This window comes from Humulus lupulus, chromosome X (genome assembly GCF_963169125.1).
Source record: "Humulus lupulus chromosome X, drHumLupu1.1, whole genome shotgun sequence".
Lineage (NCBI taxonomy): Eukaryota > Viridiplantae > Streptophyta > Magnoliopsida > Rosales > Cannabaceae > Humulus > Humulus lupulus.
The window spans coordinates 234,692,086-234,705,625 of record NC_084802.1 but is presented as its reverse complement, the minus strand read 5'-3'; the positions used below and the strand labels follow the sequence as shown (position 1 = coordinate 234,705,625).

The window sequence follows — 13,540 nt, the reverse complement described above, 5'->3', positions numbered from 1 at the left end:
GTTATGCAAACTATTTTCTATAATGCAAAAAGTGTGTTATTATAAAGTGTATCATAACACTACTTTATAAGTACAAAAAAGTGTTATATAATCTATTTATAAATAGCATAATGAAATACTTATCTAACTATTAAAATAACACAATAAAAGTGTTATCGTAGGCTATACCATAACACATGTCTATAACTATGGAAAGGTGTTATGCAAAGTGATCCGACCTACTATAACACCGCTTTCCTTAACACATCAAAAAGTGTTATGGTATATATTTGATAATACTTTTTCGGTCTTATTGAAAGTATTTTTTCTTGTACTGCTTCCCACTCTGCATCAACACACATCCTAATCCCAGTCTCGATGCATCGTAGTACACTACAAACTTGTCCCCATTTGAAGGAAGACTCAGCACCGGAGTAGTAATCAATCTTCGTTTCAATTCCTGAAAATTTTCCTCACATTTGTCTGACCATGTGAACTTCAGATTCTTCCGCGTCAACCCAGTCAACGATGTGGAAATCTTCGAAAACCCTTCCACGAACCATCTGTAATATCTAGCTAACCCAAGGAAACTCCTAACTGCCGAGACGTTCCTTGGCCTCGACCAATCCCTAACTGCTTCTACCTTGGCCGGATCCACCTTAATCCCATCTCCACCGACAATATGTCCAAGGAATGTTACCTCCGGCAGCCAGAACTCACACTTCTTAAATTTAGTGTACAAATGATGCTCCCTCAGTCTCTGCAATACCAGTCGGAGATGCTGCTCATGCTCTGCCTCTGAATGAGAGTAAACCAGGATGTCATCGATGAAGACAATCACAAATTGATCTAAGAAAACCTTGAACACCCTATTCATCAGATCCATAAATGCTGCTGGGGCATTGGTCAATCCAAACGACATGACCAATAAATCATAATGCCCATACCTTGTATAGAAGGCTGTCTTTGGGATATCCTCATCCTTGATCCTCAGCTGGTGATAACTAGATCGAAGATCAATCTTTGAGAATACCGTCTTGCCCTGCAACTGATCGAACATGTAGTCTATCCTCGGTAGTGGGTACTTATTCTTGATAGTTAACATGTTCAACTCCTTATAGTATATACACATCCTCAGGGTCCCATCCTTGTTCCTCACAAATAAATCTGGAGCACCCCATGGCAAATAGCTAGGTGATAACTCTTGAATAAAGAGTTATTTCATGTGCTTTTGAGCTTATAATTGTGAAAAAATCTTGGGTGATGTTAGTTTATTTTTAGCTTTTGTAGCTAACTTTGGTGTTTTTATGATCTTAGTTAAGTCTAGTTATTTTTGTAGTTTTTAATAGCCAATGGGTTGAAAATAATAGTTTCATGAATAGATATTTGTACAAAGAATGAACTAACATGTGAAACTATCTAAATTAAATTTTTGATGTTGAATTATCAGGTTTTGCTGCAACATAGCAAATTTTGCTAAAGCATTTTGATCAGGCAGCTTTTGGACACCTAGAACACGTGGAAAGTCAAAAGGGTAAGCTAGAATAGTGGCTAAGGTGGCAAGTACAGAAAGTATGAGTAAAAAATTGAGAGTAAATGCCAAAAAGAGGAGACTCACGTTTTTACCAAGAAGAGGGGTAATATGGTACTTTGAGGGAAAAATGAGGAAACCTAAAAGATACTTAGAGAAGCATCAACCGAAATATTAAAGAAGCAGCCATTTTTGGAAAGAAAAACCAGGAAGAAGAAGAAAGAAAAACCATAAATCAGCAAGAAGGAAGGATGACGAAAAAGGAGAAGCTCAAGCATCAATTGGATTTGTTCCTTCTTCTATTTTTAAACTTCATTTTTATATTTTCTAAATTGATTTCTGAATCTGAATATTATGGGTTGTATTGATTGTGGATTAATGCTTGTTAACTCAGCCATGAACTAATTTTTAGGTGGCTTGAATTGTTGATGAACCCTATGTTATAGTGTAGTAATTTCTTGCAATTTATTTTAGTAAAATCTCTCTTGTTCATTCAAGTTTTCTTATATTAATTTCTTGTTGTTGTTTGGCCAGCAATGAAAAGATATTTAATTATGTTTAATGCTGGAAAGATTAAATGTAATGGGAAGAACTTGGATGACACAAGTCATAATCTAGGTTAGATTATGTTAGTAAGTAACATAGGGATGTGTTATTTGCCTTGTGTAACTTTTGAGAATTAAACTTTGAATTTGCATTCTTAAATATGATTTTGCATAGGAATATGCTTAATTAGGTAAAAGAATTAATTTCATGAAATTTGGGAAAGTTTTATGAGTGTTTAATGAATTCTTGTTGAATTGGGAGTTTTGCTAGAATATTGCTGCCGCAATCTGTTCAGGATAATTAAAATAGGGGTAATAAATAATTCAAGTCCATTTTGCAATCCATATATTTCTTTCAATTTTCGTGTTTAGTTTAGTTTTAATTTTAGTATTTCTATCTCTTTTAATATTTTGTTTAGCCTAAAAACAACCCATTTGATTTTTAGTACTTTTAAGTTATGTAGTAATTGTTTTGCTGATATTTCTATTTTACAATCCCTGTGGAGACGATCTACTTATCATTATATTGCTTGTGTGATTACATGCACTTGAGTATTTAAAATCGAATGTAAATTTATCACAACAAGTTTTTGGCGTCGTTTCTGGGGATTGGAATTAGAAATTTTTGTAATATCAATTACTTGCAATTTATTTTTCTTTGTTGAGCTAACTTTGTTTGCTTGCTCTTGTGTTTTCTTAGGTGATTTACTGTATGAACGAGCAAGAAGACATTGAACTAGCTCCTATTGACCCTGAGATTGAACGAACAGTTAGAAGAAGACTAAGGGAACAACGGGCTCAAAGTCGCCTTAATATGACTGAAGAGGTTGAAGGAGTTGAGGGTGCTAATAATGTCACTAACGCGATTGCTATGGCTGATGATAGAGAGAGATCCACAAGGGAGTATGCAGCCCCCATGTTCAATGAGCTCAATCCGGGCATTGTTAGGCCTAAAATTCAAGCACCCTAATTCGAGTTAAAGCCCGGGATGTTCCAAATGTTGCAAACAATGGGTCAATTTAGTCGGCTGCCTACTAAGGATCCTCATCTTCATCTTCGTTCATTTTTGGAGGTGGGCGATTCTTTCAAGCTACAAGGAGTGAGTGATGAGGCCCTAAGGTTGAAAATTTTCCCTTTCTCTTTGAGGGATCGAGCTAGAGCTTGGCTAAACACCCTTTCTCCCGACTCGATGACTACATGGAATGAGTTGGCTGAAAAATTCTTGATGAAGTACTTTCCTCCCACCAAAAATACCAAGTTTCACAATGAAGTCATGTCATTTCATCAGCTGGGAGATGAATCATTTTGTGAAGCTTGGGAGAGATTCAAGGAGTTATTGAGGAAATGCCCACACCATGGGATTCCACACTGTATCTAAACAGAAACATTTTATAATGGGCTCAATTCTTCCGCTCGCATGGTGTTAGATGCTTAAGCTAATGGGGCTATTCTCTCTAAGTCCTACAATGAAGCCTATGAGATTTTGGAGAGGATAGCTAGCAACAATTATCAATGGTCCAATGCTAGAGCCTCAACAAGAAAAGTGGCTGGTATACTTGAAGTGGATGCATTGACAGCTTTGACCGCTTAAGTTTCTTCAATGACTAACTTTCTCAAGAACATGAGTTTGGGGGGAATGGTACAACCAGCTGCTATGGGACAAGTTGCTGATGTATCTTGTGTTTATTGTGGAGATGGGCACACATTTGAGAGTTGTCCTTCGAATCCTGCTTCAGTTTGTTATGTGGGGAATTAAAATGCCAACCATACTAACCCATATTCGAACTCTTATAATCCAGGGTGGAGGCAGCTTCCAAACTTCTCATGGGGGGTCAAGGAGCTAGTTCAGGCGGAGCACCAATGCAAAACAAGCCTACATATCCACCGGGGTTTTCTCAACAACAATCAAGAGCTCAACCACCTCCTCCTCAAGTGTCTCAATCAAGCTCTTTGGAGAGTTTAATGAAAGAATATATGGACAAGAATGATGCTGTGATTCAGAGTCAAGCGACATCCTTGAGGAACCTAGAAATTCAAATGGGGCAGCTAGCTATTGAGCTAAGGAATAGACCATAAGGCACCTTGCCTAGTGATACCAAAAATCCAAGGAGAGATGGTAAGGAGCATTGCAAGGTGGTTACCTTGAGGAGTGGTAAAAATTTGGAATTAACTGAGGATAATTGTAAGAGAAACAATGAGCCCACTTCAATCCAAAGTAGTGTGGACAAGGAAGACAGAGTTGTAAGTTCAAAAATGTTAAATGCTGATCCTGAATCAATTGCTACCGCAATTCCTCAGAAAAATGCTACAGAGAGGTCTATGAGCAAGACCCTCCACCATTTTCTCAACGCTTTCAAAAGCAGCAACAAGATGGTCAATTCCGAAGATATTTAGATGTGTTGAAATAGCTTCACATCAATATACCATTGGTGGAAGCTTTGGAGCAAATCCCAACTATGTGAAATTTTTTAAGGATATTTTAACTAAAAAGAGGAGGCTTGGAGAATTTGAAATGGTGGCTTTGACTGAAGGTTGTAGTGCTATATTAAAGAATAAAATTCCTCCTAAATTAAAAGATCCGGATAGCTTCACAATTCCTTGCTCTATTGGTGGTAGAGATGCTGGTAGGGCACTTTGTGACTTGGGGGCTAGTATCAATTTGATGCCCATGTCGATTTTCAAGAAGTTGGGGATTGGAGAAGCAAGACCAACCACAGTCACTTTGCAATTAGCAGATCGTTCTATGGCACACCCAGAAGGAAAAGTTGAAGATGTACTTGTGCAAGTTGATAAATTCATTTTTCTGGCTGATTTCATCATTCTTGATTATGAAGCAGATAGAGATGTTCCTATTATCTTGGGTAGGCCATTTCTAGCTACCGAGAGGACCTTGATTGATGTACAAAAATGGGAGCTTACTATGAGGGTGAATGACCAACAAGTGACTTTCAATGTGTTCAACGCTATGAAGTTTCTGGATGAGATTGAGGAATGCTCTAGGCTGAGTGTAATTGAGTAAATTGTCGCTAAAAAATTCAACAAGGAAGCTTTTAAAGATGGAATGGGGGTGAGGTCACTTGAAGAGCTTGAAGACTTAAGTGAAGAGGAAGAAAGCCAAGTTACATGGGTGGAGTCAAAGCAGCCCTTTGCTAAATTTAGGAGGCCTTTTGAGTCATTGGACTTGTTGGAAGGGAATTTTAAGCCTCCTATGCCCTCTATTCAAGAGCCACCCAAATTAGAGTTGAAGCCTTTGCCTAATCACTTGAAGTATGCCTATTTGAGAGATAATGAGACTTTGCCTGTGATTATTTCAGCCATGTTAGGAGCTGAAAAAGAGCATTTGTTGCTGGCTGTTTTGAAGAAATATACAACGGCCATTGGTTGGACCATGGTGGATATCAAGGGTATAAGTCCATCATTTGTATGCATAAAATTCTGTTGGAGGATTGCTGTAATAATTCTGTTGAGTAGCAGCGAAGGCTTAATCCTATCATGAAGGAAGTGGTTGGAAAAGAGATAATTAAGTGGCTTGATTATGGAATTGTTTTCCCAATTTCAGATAGTTCTTGGGTCATCCCGATTCAGTGTGTTCCTAAGAAAGGTGGAGTTACGGTGGTGGCTAATGAAAATAATGAGTTGATTCCCACAAGACAAGTAAGGGGGTGTCATGTTTGTATGGACTATCGAAAGGTGAATAAGGCTACTCAAAAAGATTACTTCCCGTTGCCATTCATTGATCAAATACTTGATCGGTTGGCGGGAAAGGAGTTTTATTGTTTCCTTGACCGGTATTCAGGCTATAATTAGATTTCCATCGTGCCAGAAGACCAAGAGAACATTGCCTTCACTTGTTCTTACGACACCTTCGACTTTAAAAGGATGTCGGTTGGGTTGTCCAATGCCCCTGCAACTTTCCAACGTTGTATGATGGCGATATTTTCAGATATGATGGAAAAGTCTCTTGAAGTCTTCATGGATGATTTTTCAGTATTTGGAGAGTCCTTTGACACTTGTTTGGCTAACTTGGAGAATGTCTTGGCTAGATGTGAAGAAACAAACTTGGTACTCAATTGGGAAAATTGCAATTTCATGGTTTAAGAAGGCATTGTGTTGGGCCATAGAATTTCTAACAAGGGCATAAAAAGGGATAGAGCAAAGCTGGAAGCCATTGAATAATTACCACCGCCTACTACAGTCAAGGGGATTAGAAGCTTTTTGGGGCACGCGGCCTTCTATAGGAGGTTTATAAAAGATTTTTCAAAGATTTCCAATCCCCTTTTTTCCTTACTTGAGCAAAATCGAGCATTTGAGTTCACCAAGGAGTGTCAAGAAGCATTTGTGACTTTGAAGAAAGTTCTTATCACCGCACCCATCAATGTAGCTCCGTATTGGTTTCTTCCCTTTGAATTGATGTGCGATGTTAGTGACTTTGTTGTGGGTGCCGTACTTGGGCAGCAAAAAGAGAAGGTTTTTCATTCCATTTATTATGCAAGCAAGACATTAGCCGATGCTCGATTGAACTATACCACCACCGAGAAAGAGCTTTTGGCGGTGGTGTTTGCTTTCGACAAGTTTAGAGCTTATCTTGTGGGGACTAAAGTTTTGGTTTACACTGATCATTCAGCGATCAAGTATCTAATTGCCAAGAAGGATGCTAAGCCAAGACTTATTCGATGGGTGTTGCTTCTTCAAGAATTTGACTTGGAAATTCGGGATAGAAAAGGAATGGAGAACCAAGTGGCTGACCATTTATCTAGACTTGAAGCTAGAAGTGAAAAGCAAAATGAAGGGCCTATTAAATAGACATTCCCCGATGAACAATTGTTGGTTGTGAACCATGTCACTACACCATGGTACGCTGATTTTGTCAACTATTTGGTGAGTGGTTTGCAGCCACCTAATTTGAATAGGCAGCAGCTCAAGAAATTCTTTCATGATGTGAGATTTTATTATTGGGATGAGCCCTATTTGTACAAGCAATGTCCAGATCGAATCATGAGGCGTTGTGTGCCTGAGGTTGAAGTTTCTAGCATACTAGAGCATTGTCATTCAGCTCCTTATGGTGGACATTTTGGTGGGCAAAGGACAACTGCTAAGGTTTTTCAATCGGGGTACTATTTGCCGTTTATTTTCAAGGATGCTCGTGACTTTGTTAAAAGATGTGATCGCTGCCAACATGTTGGAAATATCTCAGCAAGGAGTGAAATGCCTTTGAATGGCATCCTTAAAGTGGAATTGTTCGATGTTTGGGGAATAGACTTTATGGGGCCATTTCCTTAGTCATTCAGAAATTTGTATATCTTGGTGGCGGTTGACTATGTTTCTAAGTGGGTTGAAGCAGTGGCTAGTCCTACTAATGATTCCAAGGTGGTCATGAAGTTCCTACATAAGCATGTGTTGACCCGTTTTGGCACTCCAAGAGCGCTTAAAAGTGATGAAGGCACCCACTTTGTGAACAAGACTTTGGCAAGTTTGTTAGCCAAATATTGTGTGAAGCACAAGATTGCCACAGCCTACCACCCCTAAATAAATGGTCAAGCGGAAATATCCAATAGAGAGATCAAGGGAATCCTAAGGAAAGTGGTGAATCCTAGTAGAAAGGATTGGTCTCAGCGATTAGATGATGCTCTTTGGGCTTATAGAACGGCTTTCAAAACCCCTTTGGGAATGTCACTGTATCGTTTGGTTTTTGGGAAAGCTTGCCATTTTCTCATTGAGTTGGAGTATAAGGCATATTGGGCCACTAAGAAGTTGAATATGGATCTCCAAGCTGCTGGAGAAGCTCGTAAGTCACAATTAAATGAGCTGGAAGAAATGAGGTTGTTCTCCTATGAAAATGCTAAGTTGTATAAGGAGAAAACTAAGAGGTGGCATGACCAGAAAATTCAAGCTCGAGTCTTTGAGAAGGGGCAGAAAATGTTACTCTTCAACTCGCGCTTGAAGTTGTTTCCTGGCAAGTTGAAGTCCCGCTGGTCAGGCCCATTCACCATGGTGAATGTTTACCCCTTTGGAGTAGTTGAAGTTCGAGAAGATCAATCTGGAAGGGAATTTAAAGTGAGTGGGAAGCGTTTGAAACATTATTGGGGAGGGGAGGTCGACCGCGAGAAGACCACCATCACTTTGGAGGATCCTTAAAGCCGTAATTGTTTTGGGTTGTCAAGTGATTCAGGCACTAAATTTATGGTAGCCCAAAAAGAAGAAAGTGCAAAATAAAAGTGTATATAAAAAAAGGAGAAAAAGAAAGAAAAGAAAAGAAATATATATATATATATAAATATATATGAGTGTTTTAATTATTTTTATTTTTAGTTTTAATTTTTATAATTTAATTTCATTTTATTGTGATGTTTTTGGAGTTATTTTATGTGTGTTTTTTTGTGTTTTAGGTGTTAAGAAAGCAAGAAATTGGTGTTTTGGAAGTAATTTGGGGTATGATGGTTTTGAAAATTTTTTGCTTCAGCAAACCAGGAGCAAATTTTTTTTTGAAAAAACGAAGGAGTTACATCAAATTTTTGTTGCATAAGCAAAACTTAGGCAAAATGGTGGCAATCTGGGCAGACACAATTCTGGGTCGTGGGTTCATTAAGAGAAACACACACACACATATATATAATAATTATATATATTATACAAAAAAATTTATATATAATAATATATAAAAAAGCCTGAATTTTATATATACAAAAAAAAAATACATATATATATTATAAAATATACAAAATATTATATATATATATAATATCATTAACATCTAAATTATATATATAACATATATATGTTAATATAAACCTAGATACCCTATTCACCTTGGACACCACCATCATCATCTCCTGCCCCCCCCCCCCCCCCCTCACAAGCCACAATCTCCAAATCCAGCCATAGTCCCCTGCTGCCCAGCACCATCGACCCCCATGCTCCGAGAACCCAGGTGCCATTTTCCCTTTAGCCAGGCGCGGCCCTGCACCACGCTCAAGCGCGACTAACACTCGTGCACCATCCCACATAGGTGCGATCCTACCTATGCCATCCAACCCACTCACGCACTCCAGGCGCAAGACCCTAGCAACAAGGCCCCAGGCGTACCTCCGCACTGCCTCACCAAGTGAGCCCCTGTCATCGGAGAGCCCATCCACCAGATTTGGTTAGGCATGACCCCAAGCCTCGACACTTAGGCGCTAAGCAGCTCGTGAACCACACAAAGGCTGGGTTTCCCAGCCGTCACCTCTTGCACACATTTGAGCCAGCGTCTCCTAGCCAGCACCAAACACCACTCTATAGTCCATGCACATCTGAGCCATCTCTTCTCACAACATAGATCAGCTGAACCTCCACTATTTCTCTCTGTCAAGCCATTCTAATTTGGGGTACCAATTTCCTTGCTCTGTTTTAGTTTTATGAATATTGCGCGACATTGGATTCATTGCTAGTGTTTGATTTTGGGGTCAACCATTGGGAAAATCTGTTGGCATTACTATTCAGGGGTTGTTATATTGCTTGGGTGGTCTGTGTTCTATTGGCATTTGGGGGGGGGGGTGACCTATTGTTGTGAGTTGTATTATTCAGGTGTTCATCAAGAAGCAGTGTATTTAATATTTGGTTTGTAGGTGCCTGGTTCAGTTGTTGTACTGCCAATTTGTGCTGTATTTAGTTCCTTTTACCAAATATGGCCACTAAAACATGAGCCCAGAGAAAGAAATCAAAGCCAGCCCCTACCCCACCACCAACCAAAAAGAGCACCACTGTCCCACCACAAGAAAAACAGAAATCTAAACCAACCTCTCCCCCATAACCAGCCAAAAAGAAGTCCACACAAAGCTTTGTCCTGCCACTAGCCAAAAAGAAATCCATACCCACCACTACCCCACCAAAATCCCCAGAGATTTCCCTTGCCCCATTACTCTTGCCTTCCACAGTCACTATAAATGATCCTACCCCCACCAGCCCCTAAATCAACACCAACCTGACCCAAATCCAAAAGAGCCGCCAAACCCACATCAGTCGTACCTCCACCCAAGAAGCAAAAGACCTCCACTACCACCAAAGCTGCCTCCAAGCCAACACCCACTGTTGTACCGACCCCAACCACCAAGAAAACTCCAGTCCTTTCAGGTCCTGCTAGGAAATTTGTTTCTGCTCAGGCCAAGGCACAATATGAATCCATTAAGACCAAGAAGTTGCTCCCAGAAAAACGATTCTTACCCACCACTGTGAAAGTGCTAGCATTCATCAGTAGTGTCATTGAGCAGCACAATTGGGAGGTTTTCTATCAAAAACAAGAGCATGTTATCATCCCATTGGTGCGAGAGTTTTATGCCAACATAGCATCCTCTGAGAATTCTGAAGTGATTGTTCGAGGCAAGGTTGTTTCCTTTTCTGGTGAGGCTATTAACTCACTATTTGAGCTGGCCAGTGTTGAGTCCACTGTGTATAATGATATGGTCTTGGCCCCTACACCATACAATTTTGACAAGGCACTGCAACTTGTCGCATCTCCTGGTGCTTAGTGGTGTGCGCACTTTATTGCACACCTCTATTTTGGCTGAAGCTGGAGTGTGGTTGCATTTCCTCAAATGTCGCTTGCTGCCTACCACACATGACACTACGGTGTCCAAGGAGCGGTTACTTCTATTACACTATATGCTGGTTGGTTTGAGTATCGATGTGGGCAAGTTGATCTCCAAGCAGATTGTTAGCTGTGCCAAGAAGAAAAAAGGCAAGTTGTTATTTCCATCACTCATCACACAGTTGTGCATTGGAGTTGGGGTGCCTTCTGCCTCCACTGAGGATGTACTCTTTGAGCGGTGGGACATTGACTTCACCATCACTAGTCAAAGCTGCGCGTCTGTGTCAGCAGCTGGGCCATCCATTGCGCCTCCACCAGCTCCGCCCCCTGCTCCCACACTCGCCGACCTCATTGTTCAGCAAAGGGAATGTAATGACCCACTACTCTAGACTTTTGGACCATTAACGAAACTATACATACAAATCCTTAATTAATCTTACATTTGCGAAAATACCATAACTTTATTAGAAAAACTTGTAGAAATAAGAGTTACTTACATGAAATATCAAGAAGGATATGGGATCCCATTGTCTTAAAAACAAAACATAATTTAAAATAAAAGGAGTTACATAATAAGTGCGGAAAAATACATGTAAAACCATAAAACAAGACTACATCCTCGAAAATCGAACTCTCGACTCCTTGACTCCATTCACCACCGAACACATTCCCCAAGCATCCACGAATCTTACTGCCACTATAGCTATTTTCCTGCACATATAAACAAAAGGGAATGAGCCTAATGCCCAGCAAGGAAAAATCTAACACATAGTTCATATACATAAATTTCATAAGAAACATAAAAAAAAACTTAACATAACACTTATATCATGCACATACTGTAATGACCATTATTACTTGGGGTCCCATAGACTAATCAAGTCATACACCCATTAGATTAGTGGGGTCCTACTAGCTAAGTAGGTCATATGCCCATAATCTATTTGGGGCTTGTTAGTCAAATGCGTCATATGCCCAAGCCTACAAACATACATATTTCATAACATATTTTATAACATATTTCATAGCATAAAACATAAGATAACATAAGAATATAACATATAGATTCTATCCTATTTTCCTTACCAAAGTTACCGGGATGTGAGGACAGAGTTGGGACTTTTGGAACACTCCTAAAACCATATATAACAGGGTGAGTAGATTTGAAGAAAAAGTAATGAAAGGAATGGAAGGACTAAACCTTTGAGAAACATACTTACCAAAACCTTTTTGCTCAAGAACTTAGATTTCCTAACCAAAATAAAAATTAAGGTTAGAGGCTGAGTAGAAGACTATGAGAACTTGAAAGAAAAGTACAGAATTGAACTAGAGTTTTGGGTTACCTTGAAGACTTGTAAGACCAATCTACACCTCAAACCGAAATACTATAAATACCTTACTTCCCAAAGTGTTTGATAAGCTTATGATGATCAAGCTTATGATTCCCCAACCCAGGTGTTTACACTCTCACACTCACTTAGCACTTGCAGCCTCTGAACTTAGAGCAAAAGATGAATAATGGCTGGGTACTAGGTCCTATTTATAGAGTTTAGGAATGACAGGATCTTAATTTTACTTGAATAAAAATAATAGCTTTTTAGGTGAAAATAATTTGAATAATCGTTCAGCAGAGGCTGAAGACTCGTTCAAAAAGATGCTGGACTTATCAAGAGGTTGAATGGCTGAATGGAAAACGATTTCAAAATGTTTCAAAATATACTGAAGGAGGCGATATATCGCCCCCTGTAGGCGATATATCGCCTGGGCCAGTATGCCCGAGGCTGTCGTGCATCGTCTCGTGTTTTCCGTATCTACGTGCTGCGATATATCGCCCCCTATAGCTGCAATATATCGGCACACGCTGATTATTTAAACACGAAATTACACATTTTTAGCTAAATTTGAATGGGGTAAACAACCTTGACTAAGCCCTCAACGTATTCAAAGCTGCTGACTGACCTTATAGCATTCAAACTTTACCCCTTATTAAATTTAATCCTCAAAATACTTAATCCTTAATCACCCATACATAACATGTGCTTAAAATCCTATTGGTTCTTATCTAAACCTTATAGTATAATAAATATTATCCTTAATATCAGTCATATTAATCAAACCTTAGGTTAACCTCAATATTCTTAAACTATAGGTTAAACTTAGAAAATCTATAAGTACTACTATGAGTGTCCAAATAATTCCCGGTCTGAACCAAAAGTCCACAGTTTACAAAGATAATACTATAAATACTATAATACTATTATCTAACTAGCTAAGTAAAGTTCTTGGACTCTACATGGAACTTCTTGGGCAGCTGGTGTCACTTGAAACTTAGCATCACGACTACTGGAAGTACACCAAATAGCGGGATGCAGCGCTCATCAAGTCCCTTTAGCAGAACTTCACCAAACCGACTGTTGCCTTTCCGGTGTTCCCCAACTCCATTTTGGAGGCTTGGACTACCCCGGTTGTTCACGATGACCCTATTCCTTCAGATGCTGATTCCGAGGAATAGGCGCTGGGAGCTTCTTTAGCCCAACTTTTTTTTGGTAATTATTATTCTGCTTTTAATTTCTATTGGATTATCTTATTGTTTACTTTTCGTAGTTTATTGTTTAGTCTTTGTTCTGTTTTATCTTACTGGATATTATGTCATTGTCTTGTTGTTTAGTTGATCTTTTGAGGATAATCTTTGCTTTTTTCAGTGTTATATAGGGTCTTAATGATGATTTTGCAAAATTTTCAAAATATAATCAATTTAAGTTGAAGTTGAATGTCTTTCTTTCTTATGTTTTGAACTAAATTCTTTGGGTGTAATTGTTGCTAGCAATTGATTGATGAGAGTGTTTCTCTTTTTAGTATGTGCATAGCTTGATTAAACATTTTTGAGACGCTAGAAAGAGCTAGTTTCTTGAGAGAGCTTAA

At 39.0% G+C, this 13,540-nt stretch overlaps 1 protein-coding gene and 1 non-coding gene across 2 annotated transcripts; one reads left to right on the top strand and one right to left on the bottom strand.

The window, feature by feature from the left end:
• Positions 1 to 3,311: 3,311 nt before the first annotated feature.
• LOC133807817 (small nucleolar RNA R71) lies at positions 3,312 to 3,417 on the bottom strand. Its single transcript, XR_009879708.1, has one exon. It is a non-coding gene; the product is annotated as a small nucleolar RNA R71 (small nucleolar RNA).
• An 891-nt stretch (positions 3,418 to 4,308) lies between these two features.
• Positions 4,309 to 5,074, top strand: LOC133806862 (uncharacterized). Its single transcript, XM_062244947.1, has 2 exons — positions 4,309 to 4,428; positions 4,547 to 5,074. The coding sequence occupies exons 1-2, from the start codon at positions 4,309 to 4,311 to the stop codon at positions 5,072 to 5,074; spliced, it is 648 nt and encodes a 215-aa protein (XP_062100931.1).
• Positions 5,075 to 13,540: the final 8,466 nt, after the last annotated feature.